Source organism: Ooceraea biroi, chromosome 6, assembly GCF_003672135.1.
Source record: "Ooceraea biroi isolate clonal line C1 chromosome 6, Obir_v5.4, whole genome shotgun sequence".
NCBI lineage: Eukaryota > Metazoa > Arthropoda > Insecta > Hymenoptera > Formicidae > Ooceraea > Ooceraea biroi.
The window spans coordinates 3,633,557-3,656,616 of NC_039511.1; the positions used below are offsets into that span (position 1 = coordinate 3,633,557).

At 35.7% G+C, this 23,060-nt stretch overlaps 4 protein-coding genes across 21 annotated transcripts; 2 read left to right on the top strand and 2 right to left on the bottom strand.

Moving 5' to 3' along the window:
* Positions 1-1,902: 1,902 nt before the first annotated feature.
* On the bottom strand, positions 1,903-8,981 carry LOC105284052 (transmembrane protein 47). Of its 5 annotated transcripts, none has more exons than XM_011347272.3 (6): positions 8,415-8,981; positions 7,626-7,695; positions 5,924-6,110; positions 5,701-5,853; positions 5,556-5,618; positions 1,903-5,397 (listed from the first exon to the last, which is right to left on the bottom strand). In XM_011347272.3, the coding sequence occupies exons 2-6, from the start codon at positions 7,674-7,676 to the stop codon at positions 5,192-5,194; spliced, it is 660 nt and encodes a 219-aa protein (XP_011345574.1). In that variant the 5' UTR covers positions 7,677-7,695; positions 8,415-8,981; the 3' UTR covers positions 1,903-5,191. The 5 variants fall into 5 exon arrangements, with proteins under 5 accessions (XP_011345574.1, XP_011345573.1, XP_011345575.1 ...); XM_011347271.3 differs by having other exon boundaries at positions 8,418-8,980; XM_011347273.3 differs by having other exon boundaries at positions 5,701-5,850; positions 8,418-8,971.
* Positions 8,982-9,466: 485 nt separating this feature from the next.
* LOC105284051 lies at positions 9,467-11,066 on the top strand. The gene is made up of 5 exons (XM_026970295.1): positions 9,467-9,610; positions 9,709-9,836; positions 10,064-10,114; positions 10,400-10,440; positions 10,706-11,066. Exons 1-5 carry the CDS (start codon positions 9,502-9,504, stop codon positions 10,743-10,745), a joined length of 369 nt encoding a protein of 122 aa, XP_026826096.1. The 5' UTR covers positions 9,467-9,501; the 3' UTR covers positions 10,746-11,066.
* Positions 11,067-11,231: 165 nt separating this feature from the next.
* LOC105284048 (cyclic AMP-responsive element-binding protein 1) lies at positions 11,232-18,637 on the bottom strand. 12 transcript variants are annotated; one of them, XM_020033204.2, is made up of 8 exons: positions 18,499-18,637; positions 17,617-17,730; positions 16,783-16,932; positions 16,402-16,528; positions 14,759-14,848; positions 14,090-14,233; positions 13,696-13,762; positions 11,232-13,586 (listed from the first exon to the last, which is right to left on the bottom strand). In XM_020033204.2, exons 2-8 carry the CDS (start codon positions 17,707-17,709, stop codon positions 13,442-13,444), a joined length of 816 nt encoding a protein of 271 aa, XP_019888763.1. In that variant the 5' UTR covers positions 17,710-17,730; positions 18,499-18,637; the 3' UTR covers positions 11,232-13,441. The 12 variants fall into 12 exon arrangements, with proteins under 12 accessions (XP_019888763.1, XP_011345557.1, XP_026825871.1 ...); XM_011347255.2 differs by having other exon boundaries at positions 17,518-17,730; XM_026970070.1 differs by lacking the exon at positions 18,499-18,637 and adding an exon at positions 18,179-18,310.
* LOC105284050 (chromatin accessibility complex protein 1) lies at positions 18,443-23,030 on the top strand. Of its 3 annotated transcripts, XM_011347267.3 has the most exons (4): positions 18,635-18,690; positions 19,125-19,133; positions 21,485-21,819; positions 22,017-23,030. In XM_011347267.3, the coding sequence occupies exons 3-4, from the start codon at positions 21,679-21,681 to the stop codon at positions 22,425-22,427; spliced, it is 552 nt and encodes a 183-aa protein (XP_011345569.1). In that variant the 5' UTR covers positions 18,635-18,690; positions 19,125-19,133; positions 21,485-21,678; the 3' UTR covers positions 22,428-23,030. The 3 variants fall into 3 exon arrangements, with proteins under 3 accessions (XP_026825872.1, XP_011345568.1, XP_011345569.1); XM_026970071.1 differs by lacking the exons at positions 18,635-18,690; positions 19,125-19,133 and adding an exon at positions 18,443-18,554; XM_011347266.2 differs by lacking the exon at positions 19,125-19,133 and having other exon boundaries at positions 18,566-18,690.
* The last annotated feature ends 30 nt before the right edge of the window (positions 23,031-23,060 follow it).

The window sequence follows — 23,060 nt, forward strand, 5'->3', positions numbered from 1 at the left end:
TATCAGTGTATTCCTCATTTGAAAACACTTTTGGCATTCTGATAGTAATTGCTAGTTGACACGACGATTGAAATCTAACAGCTACTGTTGTGAAAGTAACAATCATACTGAATCGTTTCAACATAGTGAACATGAATACATGTGAATACACATAACATAAACATCTTCGACCTTCCAAATTCTACACTATGTTCCGTTGTTACTTATCTGATATTTCTTTTCAATATTGATTTATAACTTTGTAATAAAGCATTTCTAAGCAAACTCGATATAAGAATTTTTTCTTATTTCCACTAGTAGAATATGCTCCCGCAGTTTGTCGGTTAAAACCCGGGACACCCTGTATATGTGTATATGATAACATTGGACGTCTCAGATCCATATATGTGGGTGATTGACGTGTGTGAAGTTAGCCCCGCACTTTTTGAATTTCATCTTTTTCTTGATTGTGCTGAATTGTGCTACGTTTGTGCCATATTGTGCCGCAAACCGCAGTTCAATATCTCAAACCGTTTTCGAAAAAAAAAATAAAAAACGAAAAATTTGGTAGCCCCGCACTTTTCGAATTTTGAATTTTCATTAATTGTGCTGCATTGTGCTCAGTTTGTGCTGTATTGTGCCGCAAACCGCAGTTAAATATCTCAAACCGTTTTCGAAAAAAAAATAAAATGAAAAATTTGGTAGCCCCGCACTTTTTCGCAATTAAGCTCAAATTTTTTCCCAAATTGGCGTTGACTTGTGCCGTGTTGTGCCGTTGGAAAAATTTGAATATTTCATTCCGTTTCGATAAAAAAATTCATAAAGATAGATTAAAAAACATATAAAATCACATTGCAAGGCAAATATATAATTTCTGCGAGTTGTGCTGAGTTGTACTACTCATTCTCTACGAGAGACATGCATAAAAATCGGAAATTAATTTGAGAGTCGATAATTATTAATGAAAAAGGGGTGGGGGTGAATAAAAAATTTGACATTTTCGAATTTTTTCGGTTGTACCAGATTGCGATCGACGAGCACAACAACTTTTTCTAATGACACAATTTCGTCAGATTACTGGATTTTGCAAAACAGTCGCTGATAGGAACTTAGGGTTTAGGAATAGAAAAATGCAAAACTCCATACCGTCCAAACCATGGTACATAATCGAATTTAGTAAATTGTGCTGAATTATGCTAATCAAGAAAAATGAACGACTGTCGAAAGTAGTAGGTAAAATGGAAAGAAATTGATAAAAAAAGTCAGCAAAATTCGAAAAGTGCGGGGCTACCAAATTTTTCGTTTTTTATTTTTTTTCGAAAACGGTTTGAGATATTGAACTGCGGTTTGCGGCACAATATGGCACAAACGTAGCACAATTCAGCACAATCAAGAAAAAGATGAAATTCAAAAAGTGCGGGGCTAACTTCACACACGTGGGCGATTGTCTTGCGAAGACATCACAAGAGTAATCATTCGAACTTGGTATCGCCGAGACGCACGCTCGACCGTTTCCTCGCATTCCTGATTACGCGACTACTTTTGTTAAATAATTATTAAACTCGCACAGTAACTACAAAAAAAATGGCAATTTCTTAAAAGCAAGATACAAAATACGCGCCTTTTGCGTTTTTTGGCGTCAGCGCGAGATCTGGAGCTGACAAATGACGCACCGCCGATAGCTGCATCGGCTGCAGCGGTTCGCCAAATGCCGCGAACTTTAGTTTAGAAAATAGAAGCATTTCGTGTGAATTTAGTTTATATTTACCATAATTATTTAAATAAATAAATATAAATTTTTGAGTAATAGAATTTAAATAAGATGGAAGAAATAAATTGTTTAAAGTAGACTAATTAAATTATCATCAACTGCAAGCTAAAACCTGTCGTAACAAACATGTATACATATGTATAAGTATCATATATACTTATAGCTTTAACGTTATATTTTGTTCTTTGTACAATACAATACGTTAACATCAGAATATGGCGCACAAATAATGTGACAATTTATATGATTAATACTTATATATAATGGTATACTTATGTAAAGTGCGATATGTATGTACTTTAAAATACACTATACAAAGTGCTGCCGCTGAATGCATGCCTAAATAATCGAGTAATACAATTAATGATACAGTTAATGATATACTTTGTCTTTCGTTCATTATATGGATTGTTGCGTAGTTTGTTCTATCCGACCAAAAATCTGGTAATGGGATAGAAAAATTGTGGCAAAGCTGATGGCTATGTAGCGATTCTTATTCTGTTGTCAATTTGCAAACACCGAGACGTGAATCAACACGCGTAAACTTACGTATTATCGTTATATATTAATAAATATAAGAAATTTACCTTGTAAATCTTCAATACTTAATTTATTTATTGTGTTTCTTTCTAAATTCTACATTAAAAAAGGATGCGCTTGGATATGTTTCAATGCGAACATTTCTACTTTAAGAAATTATTATATCAGACGTTCCCGTTTCCGTTCTCTTTTGCAAATAGACGACAAAATTACGTATAAGTCAGCGTACACAAGACTGACACAACAGATTGTCTTATACGTTATGTGCACATGATACATAGAAATTATGAATTTCTTACATACATCTCGTATTTTCTTACTAATTCACTTATATCGCGATACTTGTTGTTATTTTAATAAAGTACTACGCTGTAAACGTTTAAGCAGTTAAAGAATAGAAAATCTACCGTACAAGCGAGAATATAATGTAATAATATTGTACTCGATTCTCAATAGTCTCTCGAGTTGTCATCTCCTTCAGTTACGTTGATCCGAAAGTATCTTTTTAAAAATTTAACAAACGTGTTCTCGCACGCGTTATTATCTCGCTCCCGTTGAAGCACGTGGAAAAGTGGTACCGCAATAATTGCAACTCGATATTATTATCTCCGCTGAAGAATTCATGAAACGTTCTTTAAAACGTAGACCGGTTCTCGTCGTATACCGTATAAACTGCAAACGTACGTACGTACGTACGTTGCATCGGACACTATTACGTCTGCGAGTGTGTAACGCTAATAACTACATGTACTTATAAAATATTATATCTATATATACACGTATACGTATACACGTATCTAAATGCAAATAACGCAATAAATAACGTCTGCCCGAGCTGCCTCTGTTACATCCCGCACTTAAACGTTTTGTGCTTCGGAATTGAACTTAAGGAATACATGAGGTAACAAGTTCACGATTCGTTACAAACGATGGCTGGCTATCGCTCTACGCTTTTTTTTTTTTACTTCGCAATGAACATTTCGCTTTCAAGCATTCGATAAGGAGACTCTGATCGCTTTTATGCTGCACGAGGGGTCTGCATATTTCCTGATACACATACTACTACAGTCTTTTCCATAAGGTTCGCAATCAATGTTAAATAATGTAGAACGAAAACGAATGACGACTACTATACCGACATACCATATAGCACGCAATAACTGAGCAACGGTAGGTTTTATTTAAGCCATTTGTTTTTTAAAATTCACCTTTCTTAATTAACGGCTAACGAAACATTCACGAACGGCTGAATGGTAGGATCCAAACAAGACTTGTACATTATCTCAGTCGTACGCTATACGCGTTTTAACGTTTAAAAATTACTTAAAAAAGGAATTGTAATTTGCAATAAAGCTCACCTCCTTAGGATGAATTGTAAGTCACAAAAAAAAGGAATTTACAATCTTTGTGATAATAAAATTACAAAATAAACGTTATTAACTATGGGGCTCTTTAGAATAAGTTCATATCAAATTGTATATATTAAATAAATTATTAGCTTCTTATGATGTGTGCCCTCACACTGCGCATATCGAAAATTTATGACATGCAATAAAATTAGCAGATTTCAGTATAAATATATATATATATATATATATATATATATATGTATATATTAGTAATATGTATGTAGATTATTAGATAAAGAGAAAAAAAGGAAATATAAGGGAGGAAGGCAGGGAAGAAACGAAGGGAAGAGTGCGCATGTGCATAGAAATTAATATAATAAATTACTAGCATCTATAGTATATACAGAATTTACACAAAATTTGGCAAAAACTTGATGTTAAAGATGATGAAAGAATATATTTCAAGATATTTAAATGAATAATCTCAAAGAGCAAATGTAAATAATAAAAAAAGTTTTATTTTGTATTTAATATAAAATAAATTTTTTATATTAAAGTTATTAAAAAAACTATATTAAAGGATCTGCATGTGCGTATATACGTGTTTAGTGGCTGCTTTTAATTATATTATATATCAAACGGTTATGACGCAAGAGACGAAATATAATTAAATTTCATTAATTAAATATGGAGTTGTTCATATACGCGTGTTATCATTTAAGTAAAAAAAATTTTTAATTTACGCTTATTAACTTAGTCTGCGAAGAATGAATGCAGTGTCGTCATATTATATAATGGAGGTAAACTTTCCAATTTAAAAAAATTATTTATATATATATATGTATATAAAATTATCCACGAGAGAGAGAGATTATGCAAATTGTAGGAAATGTAACAACAGAATCAAGCTAATAATGGTCCCAAAATTGTCAGTATAAAAGTTGTAATTGCTAAATAAGAAGTAGTTAAAAATAAGAAGAAATGCTTGTTACTTCTTCAACGAGAGAGAAGCATTATATATATATATATCTTATCAAATACTGATAACTCAAAAAGAGACACCCATCTAACGAACAAATTATATCTACTCTAGATAATTCCAAACGACAACGAAAATTCACTTACAGATTCTTTGACTAATTTCGAGTCAAATGCTTTTCGATAAATATTTCATCTCTTTTTTTATTTCAATCCGCAACATTCAATGTCTCCTGATAATAATTTTAATTAAAAAAAAATCTAGTAAAAGAATCAAATTTTCTAAATTAAAACTGTTATCAAGAGGTATTTAATGTTGGTGTTAATTGAGGAAAGCAATCTTTTGTTCTCGTGTAACTAACAAAACTGACGAGATATTTGAATTAAGGTACAAATTAGATTGGTCAAAGGATCTGTGAGGATAGTTTTGTTTGCGTTAACCAGAAACATTCTGTCGAAAACCATTCTTATGAGCTTGTCTATCTTCTCGTATGCGCATATGTCGAACTGTAAGAACAGAAGAAATATTGAAATAAATCACCTAGAGAACAACATCGGGCAGGGAGCAATGCCACTAGGCTAGCTGCGTTCCACTTCGTCCGGCGTGATGTCCCATCATCGAACCACCACCTATGTCGTCACGAACAGTCTTCTTCTCCTTGTAATAAATCTCCTCGCTTTCCTTTTCGCACAACAGCAATACCGCCCCTCCAACCAGAAAGATCACCGCGCCCCAGCCGACGCCATACGCCCAGCCAAATTCCCAATTAGTCCGATTTCCTGCAAGTAATGATGCAGTTTATGGCTTTTTCATGTACAAAGCACGTAAGAAAAAGAGAGAGAGACAGAAAGAAAAAGGTATCCACAATATTTCTCTGTTCAATCTAATCGACATAATCGAATGTAATTCCAACAACAAATAAAAATCTCTCTCTTACCGAGGTTCAACTCTGCTGCGAAACATATGGGGTATATAATCAGCGCTATCAAGAGGGACACCACTGAAACACAAAATAGACACACAAATGATGGAAACAAAGAGAAACGGCAAAAGAGGAGAACGAACGTTCGCATGACACTTACGTGCAATTGCCATACAAAATACCGCGAATCTATAATATTTGTGTTTGACTCGGTGGTCCTGCGTGCGCAGACCCAGACCAGTGAGAATCGTTGCAGCGATGTCCGTTAGGAGACACACCACGCACAGGGCAGCAGCCGCTTTTATATAAGCTGCTGGAACAAAATATAATATCATGGATCCATTGATCGCATTTTGAATTTAACAGTAAGATGATTGAAGTACCGCTGTCTCTCGCTGGATAACATCCCGGAGGATCAGGCATATTGAAGGGAAGAGGTGTCGGCGCGCCTTCCTCGATGCAGTGAGCGAACAGGCCCTGCCTCCATCCCAGTGCCATTAACCAGTCGGTGGACGCCAGGCCCATTATCATCAGCAGCACCACTATGATACCGCATATGAATGCGATCACCTGTGAGGATCACCAGCACTCAACGTAATGCAAACAATTAACTGTGATTGTTATTATCCAATTAGATTCATATTATTATTATAATTATATTAATAATGATTGTTAATTTTTGATTGTCGATTATTCAAGTATCACACCGTGATACATCGACGTCGAACGTGGTCGCGATCGCGCGGCTCCACGACGAAATCCCGAGAAGTTTCGTCGGACAAAAACAGATCTCTCGTGCGGACGATACCTGCGCGATCTCGTTGTCGCCTATGCGATCCTCGGCTACCGTGTACATGATCATTTCGCTGGCGAGCGTGGACGAGAGAACCGACGGTAGGGACGCGCGCGCACGACGGCAGTGGAGAGGCAGCGGTAAAAAGAGAGCTGCGAGACGCTGAGAAGGGACGATCTCGAGCGGAACGGGAAGCTGCCGCCCGTCGCGTCTCAGAGGCGAACGACCGACGACGCTCTCTTCGGTATCGCGACGGAGGAGCGGTCGCCAGGCATCGTCCACTTGCTTCCACCCGCGATCTATCTACGCGGCGTGCGCTGGCGGGGTCAATCCGGAGGGCTCCTTAGGCGGCACGGGGTTACGCGCGTCGCGAAACGACGTACAGCGGCGTCGTCGAGGGTCTTGCACGACGGTCGTGATTTCGCATAGTGGAGGGGTTGATTAAAGCCGCGGGTCAACGGCTCCGATCCGCGCTAGCTGGGGCCGCGACGCTGGTCGGGACGCGCGCGAGCAACCCCCGCGTACTTGCGCCGCGAACTAGTTTTTTCCCCCGAGCGGACGGATCACGGATCAATGGCAGTGCTTGGGTCGCCGACGTACGGAGTTTACGGGCGAATCTAAAGGGATCGCGACGCGCGCGCAAAGCAAAGAAAGAAAGAAAGGGGAGACAAAGAGAACGGCGCGTCGAGCGGGAGAACGGACTATCCGCGACTGGGATTGGGAGGAAGCGATCGGATTCCAGGTTCCAGGGAGGCTGCGCCCATCAGCGCCCATTAAAGGTCGCGGCGCAATGCGCGCGAGTGCCAATCTTTGCGCTCTGCCGCCTTCTTCGCTCTTTCCTTTCAATATCTGAATGTTCTCTCTTGTTCTCTCCGTCTTTTTCTTTCGCCCCCCTTTCCCCGTCTTTTCGATTTTCCTACTTACTTCTAACAATATCGCTTCTGGATGTAATAATTCCTCAATTGTATATCGCAAATAATGATAATATATATCTTTTAAATTAAGTCTGTAATAAATATAAAAGAGAGAAAAGTTGCAAGGTCTTGCTTCACATTGATACTTTATGTACATTGCGATCTCTATGATTCTTTAATTCTTTCATCCTTTACGATATTTTATGCTTGCATAATAACAACATGCAAAAGAAAATCAAATTGGCATACAATTACATGTACATAAAATTCGTTTTAGATAATGTAATATAAATTACAAAAATTATTGAATGCATAACAGTCAAATAAAATTTCTTTTTAATAAAGAGAGATGCATATGTTAATTAAATCTTGACTTACCTTAAGTGGTCTGGTTATAGTAAGCGTTTCAATAGTAGTCGTTTGAGGCATTGTATTTATTTTGAACTAGCTGTAATAAAGAAAAAGAAACATATAACAAAAAACCAACCAATAAATTTGATAAATTTTGCATTAATAAGTTTGAAATTATTGTGCTAAACTAAGTAGTTAAAAAAACAGAAGAAAATAATAATGTTTGAATAACATAAGATATAAAGAGTAACTCAAATAAAATTTCAATTTAAATATTTAATCAGAAATAGACGTGTAGGTATATCTGTATGAACATTCATTTTACGTCTCTCCAAGGAAATCTTTTCAATTACATTCGCAAATACAGCACATAAATGTTGAATATTTATTTCAGATACAGAATCCAACATGTATGAGTTTCTTAATGATACAATAATATATTAATGTTACAAAATCATAGAAATTACTACTCTCGTGCAATGTTTTACAGAATATTTATAATACAGCAGACTTTCAATTGTTATAATTCTGAACTAACAAGATGCCAAGTTGGATCAGGAAATAATAAATAATGTAAATAACTACTTTTATCTATAAAAGACATTAGATTAAATAACAAATATGATTTCAACAAACTGGAATATTTATAAATTCTTACATCAATGACGAATATTAGCAGATCTGGCAAAAGTAAATGTTCAGACTCATGCACTTGATATAATTTTGACAAGAATGCTGCATCAAGAATGAATATATTCAAAATTGTCAAATGCTTTGTTTTAATTGCACGAAAGCTGAATGTAGACATGTTACTACTACCTTCAGAGAGAAACGTCTCTTTGTCCCATTGCATGTGACAACTATTGGCACGTAAGATACAAATTACAAAAGTAACGCGAGTGCTACTTGGTTATGTAAACTTTCCAAAAACAGATTTTTGACCAGAAATCCCGCAACAAGACGTTCGTTCACACTGATTTCGATCGAGTTTTCATTTGACATGTGTATAAAATAATAATAATAAATTAACTGTCCGTATTGCTCCGCATTTTTGCACTGAATGCAATTGTCACGAGATATATCATGATCACTACTCGGGCACGACCGTTTCGGGGAAAATCTGTGAAAATTTTTGGTATCACAAATAATAATAATAGGAAAAATACGATTTGCTCAGTACTTGTTAACAAAACATCGTAAAGTTATTATATTCTTAATAACGATCAACGTTATGGGGAATCAATCATTGAATGACTTGGAAATGAATCAGTCTCATGACGTTATGCTTTCTCGCATTTTATCGCTCATTACGAGTAATAAGAAATGAATCACTGCACTTTCTACATTACGGGAAAACTCACTAGAATCTGCGTGCAGAGAGTGCAACTTGAGCGAATCTGACTGGATTTGGTTTATTTGTTTTATTTACACTTTTTCTATTTTTTTTATTAATAAAGTATTCAATTTCTATATTTTATGTCTAACGTCCAACAGGAAAAAGCTTTTTAAAGACGGTACATATTTACGTATTTAGTTTTTATATCATGATTGGATTAGTGTGTTCTTAAGATATTTGTTAGCCAATCAGATAGCTGTATTGGTATCTAGAAAATATATTAAAGCTATCTCATATAAGAATGGAATACCGCCCTTGGAATTCTAGTTACATATATCGCCATCGATTCTTTGGGTGAAAATTATAATTAATTCTTATAACAAGATCAAACTGCTATTTAACATTATCTTAATATAAAAACAGACTATGAATATATCGTTCTAAAAAAACAACTTCTCATATCGAATCTTTCGAATATTGGATACATATAAATCTACCATAATGTTTTTGTCTTACTATTGCGCATGCGTGAAATTTGTTTGTCGTGTAACGAAATTCCATGGGCTGATGAGCCAAGTTGGCCAAGTTCGACGAAGCATGGCGAAGTGTGAGGATCTGTATGTCGGGCTCCACGATCTCGTAATCGTTAAACCGTTCGTTAGAGATAAATGGAAAGGTAATAAAATTGAAGAACATCGATTTGACCGATACATTAATATGAATTTTTATTTTTCATATACGTTTTTCTAATAGTGATATAATTGTTTTAAATAGAGAGGAGAAAATACAAGGGAATAGAAATTTCTTGGAGTGACCACGTGTTCACTCGTATTTATGAGTATGGTAGCTTGTTCACGTGGATCTATGCAATCGTTGATTATTCTGATACGAATGCTGATAATGTAATTTTAGTTCAAATTACTAGATTCATATTTTATATATTATACAACTGCTTTTTATATTTTAATTTATATATTTTTAAGCATAAATTTGAATGATGATACTTTACGAATGTATGAAGTCGTGATTATACATACATGCACTACCATCTGAAGCTTTTTATATTAATTTTTGTTTTTTCAAGTTGAAGTTTGAAAAATAAATTAATTGTATTAATCTGTTGTTTTAGAACTGTGATAGCAAGATAGATACTATATCCAGGAATTCCAGGATGCAAGAGGTAAGAATCGTTACATATATATATAATTCTGGTAGAAGTATTGATAATTTAGTTTTAGTTCAAATTACTAGATTCATAGTATGATACTCATGTATTTTTGTGCAGCTACTTTTTATACAATTTATATATAAGTTTTTATGCAAAAATTTGAATGATGTTACTTTACGAATGTATGAAGTCGTGATTATACATACATGCACTACCATCTGAAGCATTTCATATTAATTTTTGTTTTTCCAAGCTAAAGTTTGAACATAAATTAATTATACTATTTGTTTTTTCCAGTACTGTGATATCAAGATTGATACTTATGTAGGATATAGAAGGTAAAATTCGCTATGTATATATTATATATATTTTATTCTGTTATGAATGTTGATAATTTAATTTGAATCATATTTTATATATTATGTAGCTGCTTTTTATACAATTTATATATTAAGCGTAAATTTGAATGTTACTTTATTGAGTATATGAAGTCGTGATTACATATACATGCACTACCAACTGAAGCATTTTATATTAAGTTTTATTTTTTCAAGATGAAATTTGAAAGTTTATAAATTAATTGTACTATTCTTTTTTTTCCAGCACTATCAAGATTGACATAATCTTAAGTAGAGAACAGTGATATCAAGATAGATACTATTAATACTTCATATCTGTTAGCATATATTTATTAAATATTATACTCTATATTTATTATAATTTATTTAAGAATGGATTGTGAAAAGGTGTATTTGTATTTATTTAAATATAAACTATTAAAAAATAATTTTTATTATGCGAGGAATAAGACACACTCTTGGTTAACCAAGATATTTTAAAGTTAGATATAAATATAAATTCGATAATTAATACAATTTTGTCAAATTTTAAAGAAGCAAGCAAGTAGAAATTTATATTATAACTGAATATGTTTATAGCTTAATAAATATTCCTACAATAAAAATGAGAAATACTTTAATAAAGAGAATCAGTAGAAATAATAAAATAAAACAGGAACAAAATGTTTTTAAAAATCATAAATGAGAAATAGAAATTTTAACTGAGACAACAAATAAAAGTTTAATAAGTATAACAAATCTATTATATAATGGCAGCAATAAAATGCACGTTTAAAGGATACGGCACATTTATTATCTCTAGTAGTTTCTTTCAATCGGTTTTTCTTTTTTTTTTTTTTAAAACAATGTTTCATAAATTGACAATGTTTGTTATGCTCTTGGTATTACAAAATTATGAATATTTAAGACGGATCAATAAAATACAAAATTCGAAATATCGGCAAAATGTGAATTTTGATATACATGCTGATATAAATAATTTCAGTGTTATTGCACGTGTCGTGAAACACATTGGTAATGTATCCCTCATGATAGATAATAAAGTACATCGTTGTCCAACAATTTTTTAGAATTAGAATCGTTCATGCGGAGTAAAGTAATGAAGTAAAACTCACAATGCACGAGCTGCAAGTTTTTGTTAAAAAAATTATGCTCTTTATTTGGGTCTTTAATGTTACTTCCTCATGGTAAACCACGCATTATTATTCACAATACATTACGCGAAATTCCGATTATGTATCAGTACTGGTTTCGATTCGACCATGATGAGATTACGCGGGAACACGAGTCCCCCAAAAATAATACAATTCTCGTGATATAGTTGCGTGTGTGTCAAGTACATAAAACTATATTAATATAATATACTTTAAAAATATCATATCTACCCATATTCTTTACTTAGAACATAATTTCCTTCATACGTATATACATACATATGCATATGTGGTCTCTATATTTCTTCCCTTCTTTCATATCCACACATATGTATATGCATACCACAAGTATACATAAATTCTTCAAGGCACTCCTGATGTATATTACATTCATATTTTACAAATTGTGTTGTTCAGCATTTAATGAACGGGGCATTTTGACGAGACGTAAAACACCGTATTTCTAAGGGCGACATACACAATGTATCGCCCAATGCGTAATGCGTATTTTTACAACGAACGGAAAAGCATTATATGCAGGCATTATAGAAATCAGAGATGCATCCTTTTCGTTTTTCTATGCTGCTCGAACGTCATTATCACAGAACTACTTTTACAATTGTCTACTTACACGATGCCAAAATTGTCTTGTAGAAGAATATTCAATTTTAAAGCGAATTTTATTATATATATAAGCATATTCCTCTCCGCCCGAGGCGGAGCGTTTTAGCATTGCATGGCATCTCCCTTAATCGTTTGTGAAATAAGGACATATATGGTATCGTTACTTTTTTTCCTATTTTAAGACGTAGAAGGCGCCCATTTACAGAAGAACGATGAATTTCGTCCTACTTCATCACGGTTTCGATAAACGTTTGTATATTGACATTCGTACCTATATTTTTTAATTAAATAAAAGATCTTTACTTGATTTCTTATTTATCGTGTCTATTAAATGCGCTAACTGCGACAATGATCTATATAACAAAATTTCATTGTATCATGCTGAAAACATGCTCTTGTCTTATCTGACAGATATTTATATACAACGATCATAATATGTAACAACGATAGAATAACATTGCGATGGAGATATGCTAGTTTAAAAGAAGATGAAGAATCTGATTCTTTCATCGCTCTGACTTCTCTTGAAAATTCTTACGTACGGTGAGAGAATGACGTGAGACAAATACTTTTTTATCTAAGAGACTCATGCTTACACATCGGCTGAAGTACCTGATGAAGTAAGACGCGTTCCTCACACACGATATACATACAAGAAAAAGGCTAAACTGTGTGGCGTGTCGCGCGGCGAAGCGAGGCGAGATATGCCTTCGCCTAGTGCGAATGGGCGACAGAAGATGACACTAAACAAACACGAATACCGGACATATCTCATCTCTAAGTTACCAACTGTGATCTACTAATGTTCGAGGTCGAGGTCGGAGCTCTTTCAAATATACAGAAACGGTTTTTCACAATTCGCTGAAACGTAGCTACGTGGTGCTTTCGATTATCGCGCTATATTAGCGAAAATATAGACCGATACACCAGAATATTTCCTATGTGCTTTCCGTTGCCCCCCCCCCCCCCGTGTCGCATGTACCTTTGGCTTCCCGCTTTAGTAACAGCAAGTTTCACAAGCCTTCATATTCGTATTTAAATACAGTATGTTACAGAGAAACGCTTATCTATAAGAATGCATGTACATCACCATCGCTTACCCCTAGCAACATTTAGGATAATGTACACAAACAAGACATGTACAGATTCTCCGACTGGATAGCAGCTTTGTTACACTGTCGCACAGGTTCGAAACACCAGTCTCAGTCGGTTTTCTGTTGATACAGTTCCTTTAACGATTTCAGTTCGTCAATTAGCGTCTGATTCCTGTTCTCCAACACCGCGACACGATTTTCTAAGCACTTTATGTACTCCTTCTTTTTTCTTCTGCACTCACGTGCCGCCTCCCTGCGCGCATTAAAGATTATTGGTGAAAATATTCTTTCTGGCAAAAGTATAAAAGTGTGATATAAAGAGTATGCGTTTTTGTTTACGCATGAGAACGTTATCCACTTACCTATTCTTCATCAACCTCAACTCTCTCTTTCGCGCTGCGTCCTCCGCTACAACTCCACCTGTATAGGCTGGAACATTGTAAGAGACTGTACTTTCCAAATATTTACGTTGCAGGTCAGAATTCTACAGTATTCTACATCTTCTTATTAGCAGTTTATTTAATTTTGTTCAACAAAAAGTTGTGATCGTATTTAATAAAAGAATGAACAATTTAAAAGGTACACTAAATTACTGAAATAACATGACTTATATATGATAATGTTAAAAAAGAATCATATAATATTTATGTAATAATTATTCTAATAAAACAACATGTACATAATTTGATAAAAATAATAATTGAAAAGTGAAAAAAGGCTTTCTGGTCATCTCAACAAAATGATACAAAAGCATACCTGGGACAAAAAATTGAGTGTCTTGGCCCTGTGCATATTGCACTATGGCTCCGCCTGCTGTCGCTGCATTACTCATAGTTAGCGTGTGAAGTCCCGGAACTCCTTCCCCTTGCGTTGCAATTTGTATGGTACCGGCAGGAATCACTGTAAAGCAAATTATATCAAGATTATATCGGTTAAGTCCTTAAATTAATCATTAATTTCTAACTAATGATGTGCCGTGCACCAATAATGCACCGAGGACGATGATATGCTTGCGTTGAGAAGACTTTTATCTTTGTGACGTGATGATACTTGTGCTTGCATGTTTTTTTTATACTGCCTCATACGTGAGACATGATCTTCTAAGAGTATGAGCGCTTTTTCACCGTGTGCCGAATGATTCTCGAATGATAAATAGATCGATATCCCATAAGCAAGAATGCCACACCAAGCGAATACCAAGAGAAACGAGATATCACGCTAGACAGTACACACAGGGATGAAAAACAATTGTAAATGTGAATGTGATTTTTAGATTTCGTTATTTTTTTTCTCTTTTTTTTTCCAAGTATTCATTTAACACACATTCCCTTAGGCACGTGGAATACAAAAAAACTGTGTGCCTGGACAGTCTGCGGAATGCAATATAGCCAGAGAGATACGTAAAAGGAAGATAAAGTAACCAACCTGTTTGGTAATGAAGCGAATGGGAAGACACTTCACTGTCCACGTTAGAATCACACTCGGAAGATGATTCTAAGGGGGGCAAACGACCGTCTGTAACACCGAATCAACCCAATCCCCCATTACAATTAGCTCGTAACCGGTATCGCTTACGTGTGTGCGCGTAACGTATCGGGATTTCTCTTTTTTTTTTAATTGAGAGCGCCAAATTGAGGTTTGTATGTTTCATTAAATAGAACTTGCATTAGAGAGATACGTGCTTCACGTTTGTTCTCGAGTTTGTTCTGCCTCCAGAAAGTTCAAGTCTTAGGTGACGTAAAAGAAAAGAACAACAAAAGATCTCGTCGAACTATTTCCTTCCTGGCTGTTGATTAATATAGGTATAATATTTATCGTTGCGCTGCGTGCAGTCAGCTCATACAAAAAGGAAATAGTAAATGATACTTAAAAGTACTCGTTACGAATAACTAGCTTCTGAATATTAAAATATGAAAAACAAAAAATTGTACAGAGATAGCAACCGATTGATATAAATGACAATGATCATTCTATGTTCATAAATCAATGATCCATAAAGCGTATTTTGTGAAAGTGATACATTTCAAATCAAATAATTATTTTTTAATCATTTCTGTTTTCGAGAATACGATACGAATATATACAAGAGAAAAGATGTATCAGAGCAAAGTGAATAGTAGTACTGCGTATAGTAATCTTACCTTTTGTTATACACTATATATTGTATATATATAAAGACCAATTTAAACAACATATTGAATTTGACATAAGCTGAGGTTTGCAATTTGGTGCTCCCCATAGTGTGTCACAGTGGACATGAGTGTATTCGCTGTGAGCTTCGTAAATCGTCTTTCTCGAATCAAGTGTGTGCTAACTTCGGATTCTCGTTTATCTGATTATTTTGCAATTAGTTGTTGTTTAATATAGCGTTAAGGTTAATAATCAGAGAAGCAATTTGTATAAATAATCCTCTCAAAAAATCTTGATAAATCTTGACTTTTAAGGATCTTTGTGTTTAACAGTAATAATTTTTCGTTTCGCAATATTATATAATACGAGCTTGGTATGGCATACTTTTCTCATGCAACGCAAAGCATAAAGGATAAGTAGTATATCACATCTTTACTTGATCACGCGCTAAAACTGATTACGCCTTAATAGCACGTTGAATATTTATCATTCCTATCTATCATCAATGATATGTAGTAAATAAAGTATATCAACATATATGATTATGTAAAAATTAAAAACAGTATATTAAGTAATTTTATGATCGATTTCAAATTTATAAGAGTTAAGGTGTACATAAGCAAATGTAACCGCTACACTCTTTATTGCGCTTGTTTCTTATACCGATATTTATCTATTTGTATGAACTGACATGCACTTAAATGTCTCGAATAAAATGGACGACAGGATTATATCTTCAACATTTCTTGTGCAATGTGCATTTACGACAGATTGTCAGGCAAATTATGCGGCTGTTACAGTTTCATTTACTAGATCGCAGAAACGATATCATTAATCACATTTTAAATAGCGTAAATTACACAGCAACCTTTATGGACGTGTTACGGGAAATAAATATCCTTTTAAAAAAGAATATTATTATATACGCGTTATCTTACCTGTAATTTCTCCACCGCCTAAATCATTGAGAATCTTTCTGTAAGATGGTCGTCTGGTAAGGATATCTCTCCTCTTTTTAGGTGAGTCATCATCTGAGAAACTATCGTCACTACCAGTTTCTACCACCTTTAACAGATAACAGACTTATTTAAATTTTAAATGCAACTTTGATATACTCAAAATGTGTAGATATATATATATGCACGGTATAATATTTTGTTACGTAAATATAATACGTGATATTAATAAAAATTATCCGAATGTATGATATGTATATATACATATGTCTCCGACATATAAAAAGTATTACAAAAAGTCACACACGTATTACAGAGATGTTACAAAGTATTAAAAAAGATGCAGTACGTAATGGAGTTTACCTGAAGGGTCTGTAAACTGCCTTGCGCAGTTTGTATTACGGAATTGGGTTTGCTAACCAGAATAACGTTTCCTTTGGAAATGGCGACAGGTTGTATGTTCGTCGCAGTCTGTATTACAGACTGTTGATTGGGTTGTATGACTGATTGTACCTGTACAAGGATGCGAAAACGTGAAATATGTTACAGAGAAGGTCACCACGTACAGGCTACGTTATTTAAGCTATCGAGTTGCAAATATACATACACATATGGTCTCACTATTCCTTGTGTATAAAAATATACATACACGCAAACACAAGATGCATATATATATATAATATGTAAAAATTGCACGCTTCGAGTATCCCCTTGGTATATAATAATTTGCGCCATAACACAAAGGAATAATGCACGTGTCATTCGTAAACGGTATCGTGAAAAGAATCGAAACTCGTTTTGGGTAACACATCTCAGATATGTATGCATAATGTATATACCTTTTGCAACGTTTACATTCATAGAAAGTACTCCAACATATCCTATAATCTAAGAATGAAAGTAATCTCTTTTTTTGAGAGGAAACTTTACATATATTCCTAAGGTGTAACCAGCATTATGCAAGATCAGGTACCTAAATTGTACTTAGAGAAATAATCACAGTTAAAAGGACAAATAAATGATGTATACGACATGCTTCGAAATAAAGAGAAAGCAAAATTATTCGGACATAGATACACAGGAGAGCCTCCTGTATACCTGTGTTGTTCCTGACGAAGGTAGTGTCAGTTGCACAATGCTGGTAGAAGCTACCAGATGATGAGTTTGCTGCTGATGCGTTCTATTGATAGATTGTACCGAAGTTGCGATCGCTGGTGCTGCGTCACTGCTCTGGGAACCCTGGGACAACGGATCGACGGCAGATCCATTTTCCTCGACCATACTTTCCATAGCCCGTCTGCCTCGCGAGCCCTACGAACACACAACACATTGTACCACTCGTATCCGACACAATCTAATGACGCAATATTGCAAAAGTAAGCTCTACTTGTGTGTAATCAGAAATACATGTGTAACGAGCTGTCATGTGCCTTTGACATTTATATATATATATATATATATGTAGTACACACATATAACATTTTTACTGAAGATATAATTAAGAGAAACAAGTTCCGACCTAAATGCTCGCATGTGTCTTTTCGCAAAGCGGCAAGGAGATACGGGGCGCGAACCGTCCGCGCGTTCGAACTTCCCGCCAATAAGTCGGACGGTGCTACTGCGTCATTTACATAAGCGGATCTAAAAATACTACGGAGGAGCAATAAACACTCGAGATATACTGGTCGGTGTGGCGAGCGGAACGGCGAGAACGGCGAACGGGGGTAAAAGCGCGACGAGTTCGCACAACCTGACGTACTCGGTGATTCGGAATCGGGATCCCACGGTGGTCTCCCGTACGCGCGAGAACGTATGTCAGAGTTCTCGCGTAACCCCCATTAGCCTCGCGGCGAGAGATACGTGCGCGTTTCTCGCACGTCGGGGCGCCATATTTCACGGCATCGTAAAAGCACAGCAGACGTAAACGCGTAGAGTCGTCGCGCGGGCACGTCGCGGAGCAAAACGGAAACGCACTGCCGCGGATCTGCCTCGCGGATCGCTTCGCCGAGCGTGTGAGAGTCGCGAGCGCGCGCTGGTCCACATGCCCGGTTGTTATTATTCTCCAGCTGGGGTACTTACCAGTTACGTATTTCTCGTCACCAAGTTTGCTGCAATCGGAGTGGGCAGTCGGGCAGGTACGTAGCAGCCACGTCAAAACTCCAGTGGCTTCGTCACTGGTGGAGCCCACGACCTCTGAGTTGCGCGTCACGCTCAAGATGGCAGTCACCGTTGTGGTCGCTGCTGCTGCTACTGCTACCACTGCTACCGTCGGTTAGTCCTCTTGCCGCCCTCCGCCCCCTCATAATCTCATCTCTTCAACGTTTTACGCGACATGTATCCGATCGCAGCTTCAATCACGATGGACGATTCTTGCGCTCTTCGTTCTATCGAACTCTGTCTTTCCTCCTTTTCCCTGTACATGCCTCTCTGTCTCTTCTCCTCCTCCTCTTTCCCGTCTCTCTCCTGCTTGTCTTTTCCTCCTCCTCCTCCTCCTCTTTTCTCGTGTAGTTTTACATATGTGCAATATCTGCAAGTAATTTGTTTCATGCGCGTCGTTTGAAATGTAAAGTGGGTTCTAAGAAGTAAAGTTATCAAGTTTTCTTGTTCGTTATCTGTTATTCTTCTTCCTTTAACAATTTTATTATACTCTTTTGTAAATCTAAAACCACGAGTGTTACTTCAATCACGATTATAATTTGTTTCAGTGGCAAGAGGTATATTTTACTGCCAGGAAGAAACGTAAACGTTGTATTGTTGTATAGATTATACACTGTTGAACAGAATACCTGCTTTGATAAAAACATATAATTAAAAACAATGCTCTATTTTTTTATATTAATAAATCTTTGATTTTTCATGCTTTGCATAGAATATCTTTTGCACAGAGAGAAAATCTTTATAGAAACTTTTTTGACGAAATTTTATTTCAAAACATAACAAAATTAAGTAACTAAGTAGAAAGATTTAAATAAATTTTAAAGTTTCAAATTTCGGTTCACCGGATAATTTGACTAATTTCGTGTGCACTAACGCCCTCTTGGCGATCTCGTGGTAAGGTAGAACTGCGATGCGATCTATTTGCGTATAGGTATTAATAAAAAGGTGAGAGAAGAACAAAGTACAAAAAAGTACCTTAAGGGGAAGCTGGAGTTGCTAGTGAACTATTTTTTCACTATAGCGATGGTAATTGCAGTTTCGAAAATTCTCTTTATTGCTTGTGCAGAATAAAAAATCCTTTTCCACAAATGAAGTATAGATAGAAAGAAAGCCCGCTCTACAGGACTTTATACTCAAAATGGAAAAAAGTTAAAAACTTGCATTTGTCTTTTCTAACTTTTTTCCCCTTAAGGGGAAGCTGGAGTTGCTAGTAAACTATTTTTTCACCATAGCGATGGTAATTGCAGTTTCGAAAATTCTCTTTATTGCTTGTGCAGAATAAAAAATCCTTTTCCACAAATGAAGTATAGATAGAAAGAAAGCCCGCTCTACAGGACTTTACACTTAAAATGGAAAAAAGTTAAAAACTTGCATTTGTCTTTTCTAACTTTTTTCCCCTTAAGGGGAAGCTGGAGTTGCTAGTGAACTATTTTTTCACTATAGCGATGGTAATTGCAGTTTCGAAAATTCTCTTTATTGCTTGTGCAGAATAAAAAATCCTTTTCCACAAATGAAGTATAGATAGAAGAAAGCCCGCTCTACAGGACTTTATACTCAAAATGGAAAAAAGTTAAAAACTTGCATTTGTCTTTTCTAACTTTTTTCCCCTTAAGGGGAAGCTGGAGTTGCTAGTGAACTATTTTTTCACTATAGCGATGGTAATTGCAGTTTCGAAAATTCTCTTTATTGCTTGTGCAGAATAAAAAATCCTTTTCCACAAATGAAGTATAGATAGAAAGAAAGTCCGCTCTACAGGACTTTACACTCAAAATGGAAAAAAGTTAAAAACTTGCATTTGTCTTTTCTAACTTTTTTCCCCTTAAGGGGAAGCTGGAGTTGCTAGTAAACTATTTTTTCACTATAGCGATGGTAATTGCAGTTTCGAAAATTCTCTTTATTGCTTGTGCAGAATAAAAAATCCTTTTCCACAAATGAAGTATAGATAGAAAGAAAGCCCGCTCTACAGGACTTTACACTTAAAATGGAAAAAAGTTAAAAACTTGCATTTGTCTTTTCTAACTTTTTTCCCCTTAAGGGGAAGCTGGAGTTGCTAGTGAACTATTTTTTCACTATAGCGATGGTAATTGCAGTTTCGAAAATTCTCTTTATTGCTTGTGCAGAATAAAAAATCCTTTTCCACAAATGAAGTATAGATAGAAGAAAGCCCGCTCTACAGGACTTTATACTCAAAATGGAAAAAAGTTAAAAACTTGCATTTGTCTTTTCTAACTTTTTTCCCCTTAAGGGGAAGCTGGAGTTGCTAGTGAACTATTTTTTCACTATAGCGATGGTAATTGCAGTTTCGAAAATTCTCTTTATTGCTTGTGCAGAATAAAAAATCCTTTTCCACAAATGAAGTATAGATAGAAGAAAGCCGCTCTACAGGACTTTATACTCAAAATGGAAAAAAGTTAAAAACTTGCATTTGTCTTTTCTAACTTTTTTCCCCTTAAGGGGAAGCTGAAGTTGCTAGTGAACTATTTTTTCACTATAGCGATGGTAATTGCAGTTTCGAAAATTCTCTTTATTGCTTGTGCAGAATAAAAAATCCTTTTCCACAAATGAAATATAGATAGAAGAAAGTCCGCTCTACAGGACTTTATATTCAAAATGGAAAAAAGTTAGAAAAGACAAATGCAAGTTTTTAACTTTTTTCCATTTTGAATATAAAGTCCTGTAGAGCGGGCTTTCTTTCTATCTATACTTCATTTGTGGAAAAGGATTTTTTATTCTGCACAAGCAATAAAGAGAATTTTCGAAACTGCAATTACCATCGCTATAGTGAAAAAATAGTTCACTAGCAACTCCAGCTTCCCCTTAAAATAAACATGATCCTTCAGTAATACACGCAATAGTCGCTCTCATTTTGTGCCTTTCAAACGCTCTAATACCGTTTCTTCGGTTGAAGTATTGGAATCTCGCAGTGTCATCAGCGCCCTCTGAAACCAATAAATGAGTTAGGCGAACTACTACACAGTGTGTAGCACACACTTCAAATCGCGGGACTGTCTGCTCCGGTTGCGGCTCGCTCCTCGATCGCGGTTTGGTTTCAATTTTATTTATACTCGATCCGTTTGCGCGATCTATCAAAATTGCACCACGATGGCTTCCTCGGCGCAATCCTCCTCGGCGAAGATGAAGGAATTGCGCCTGCCGATATCCAGAGTGAAAACGATTATGAAGAGTTCTCCCTCCGTTGACACCGTCGGCCAGGATGGATTGTATTTGGTTACAAAAGCTACGGTAGGGACGATTTTCAGTGAATGCAAAACGATGACTGAGATCAGTTGTATAAAAATATGTTCGTCATTTTTATCAGTAGGATATAAATTTCTTGCAATAAATTGTAAATTAATCCAAGCGCTCAGCTCGGTATTAACTTAGCGTACTGGCTGAAATTAATTATTATAGTTAATGTGAATTGGCTATGTTTCGTGCAGGAACACTTTATACATTATTTAACCGAAGAGGCACACACGCGCAGCAACAAAGGTTCTTCCCTGGATTACAAGCACTTGGCGGAGGTGGTGCAGACCAACGACACGCTGGAGTTCCTCCGCGAGATAATGCCCAGGAAGATCACGGTCAGGCAGTTCAAGGAAATGATGGCGGCGAAGAACGCGTCCCACAGTAGTTCCTCCGACAGCAGCTCCGACTCGGACAGCGACAGCGACTCGGATACGGGCTCCTGTTCGGACAGTGATGAAACTAAAGCGGAGAATGGGAACTCCGAGTCGGGCAGTGATGAGCAAGAGAGTGATGCTGCTAAGGAGAACGGTGCTTGCCATTCGGCCAGTGACAAAAGTGAGAGCAGTGTGAAGAGTGACAGTGACGACGACAATAAAAGATGAGGGCACTCGTTAGTATCTCGTTGATGAGAGTGAGTGTCCCGTGGATCGAACCTAGCAGATTTGTCAGCATGAAGCATCAACAATCAAATTGTTTCGTCAATGTATCAGTTCAAGCATAGAATAGATAGATGTAACGAGCGTTCAGAGTTTGCGAAAGGCAATGGCCGGTATTCATAGTCGGATCTTATATTTAAGACCGTTTTAAGTTTATCTGAAGATGCTGTATGGATCATTTCATTGGCTATGGAGTATCTGAAGATACACTTAAGACGGTCTTAAATATAAGATTCGACTATGAATATCGGCCTATATGAGAAAAAATTGTCTCTCTCTAGAGGAACAGATGCTATTTTGATATATCTATGATATACATATAAATGTATACGAGATCCTTTTTACAATGAGTATTTCATCATAGATATTTTTCCACTCATTTTTGTACATACATATCAGACGATATTCACCAATCAATTCCAACGTCGATCTCTACATGGAGAGTAGAGAATTTTATTGATTACTTTATTTATTTAGTATCATTATGAATTAGAGCATGGAAATATGGTTTTCATGCATAAGAAAAATAAATGGATAATGGCATCCTAACATCTTTCGTTTTATTTAACTTTTTTATTT

Coding starts and splice junctions, on each gene's coding strand:
- LOC105284052 (XM_011347269.2), bottom strand. CDS start 6,402: ATGATCATGTACACGGTAGCCGAGGATCGCATAGGCGACAACGAGATC. Junction 6,111..6,348: donor GCGACAACGAGATCGCGCAG/GTATCGTCCGCA, acceptor TGATCCTCACAG/GTGATCGCATTCATATGCGG. Junction 5,398..5,555: donor CGCAGCAGAGTTGAACCTCG/GTAAGAGAGAGA, acceptor CATTACTTGCAG/GAAATCGGACTAATTGGGAA.
- LOC105284051 (XM_026970295.1), top strand. CDS start 9,502: ATGAGCCAAGTTGGCCAAGTTCGACGAAGCATGGCGAAGTGTGAGGAT. Junction 10,115..10,399: donor GGAATTCCAGGATGCAAGAG/GTAAGAATCGTT, acceptor TGTTTTTTCCAG/TACTGTGATATCAAGATTGA. Junction 10,441..10,705: donor ACTTATGTAGGATATAGAAG/GTAAAATTCGCT, acceptor TTTTTTTTCCAG/CACTATCAAGATTGACATAA.
- LOC105284048 (XM_011347255.2), bottom strand. CDS start 17,709: ATGGAAAGTATGGTCGAGGAAAATGGATCTGCCGTCGATCCGTTGTCC. Junction 14,849..16,401: donor AGGCGGTGGAGAAATTACAG/GTAAGATAACGC, acceptor TCGGTGTTACAG/ACGGTCGTTTGCCCCCCTTA. Junction 13,587..13,695: donor TTGAGGTTGATGAAGAATAG/GTAAGTGGATAA, acceptor TAATGCGCGCAG/GGAGGCGGCACGTGAGTGCA.
- LOC105284050 (XM_026970071.1), top strand. CDS start 21,679: ATGGCTTCCTCGGCGCAATCCTCCTCGGCGAAGATGAAGGAATTGCGC. Junction 21,820..22,016: donor ATTTGGTTACAAAAGCTACG/GTAGGGACGATT, acceptor TGTTTCGTGCAG/GAACACTTTATACATTATTT.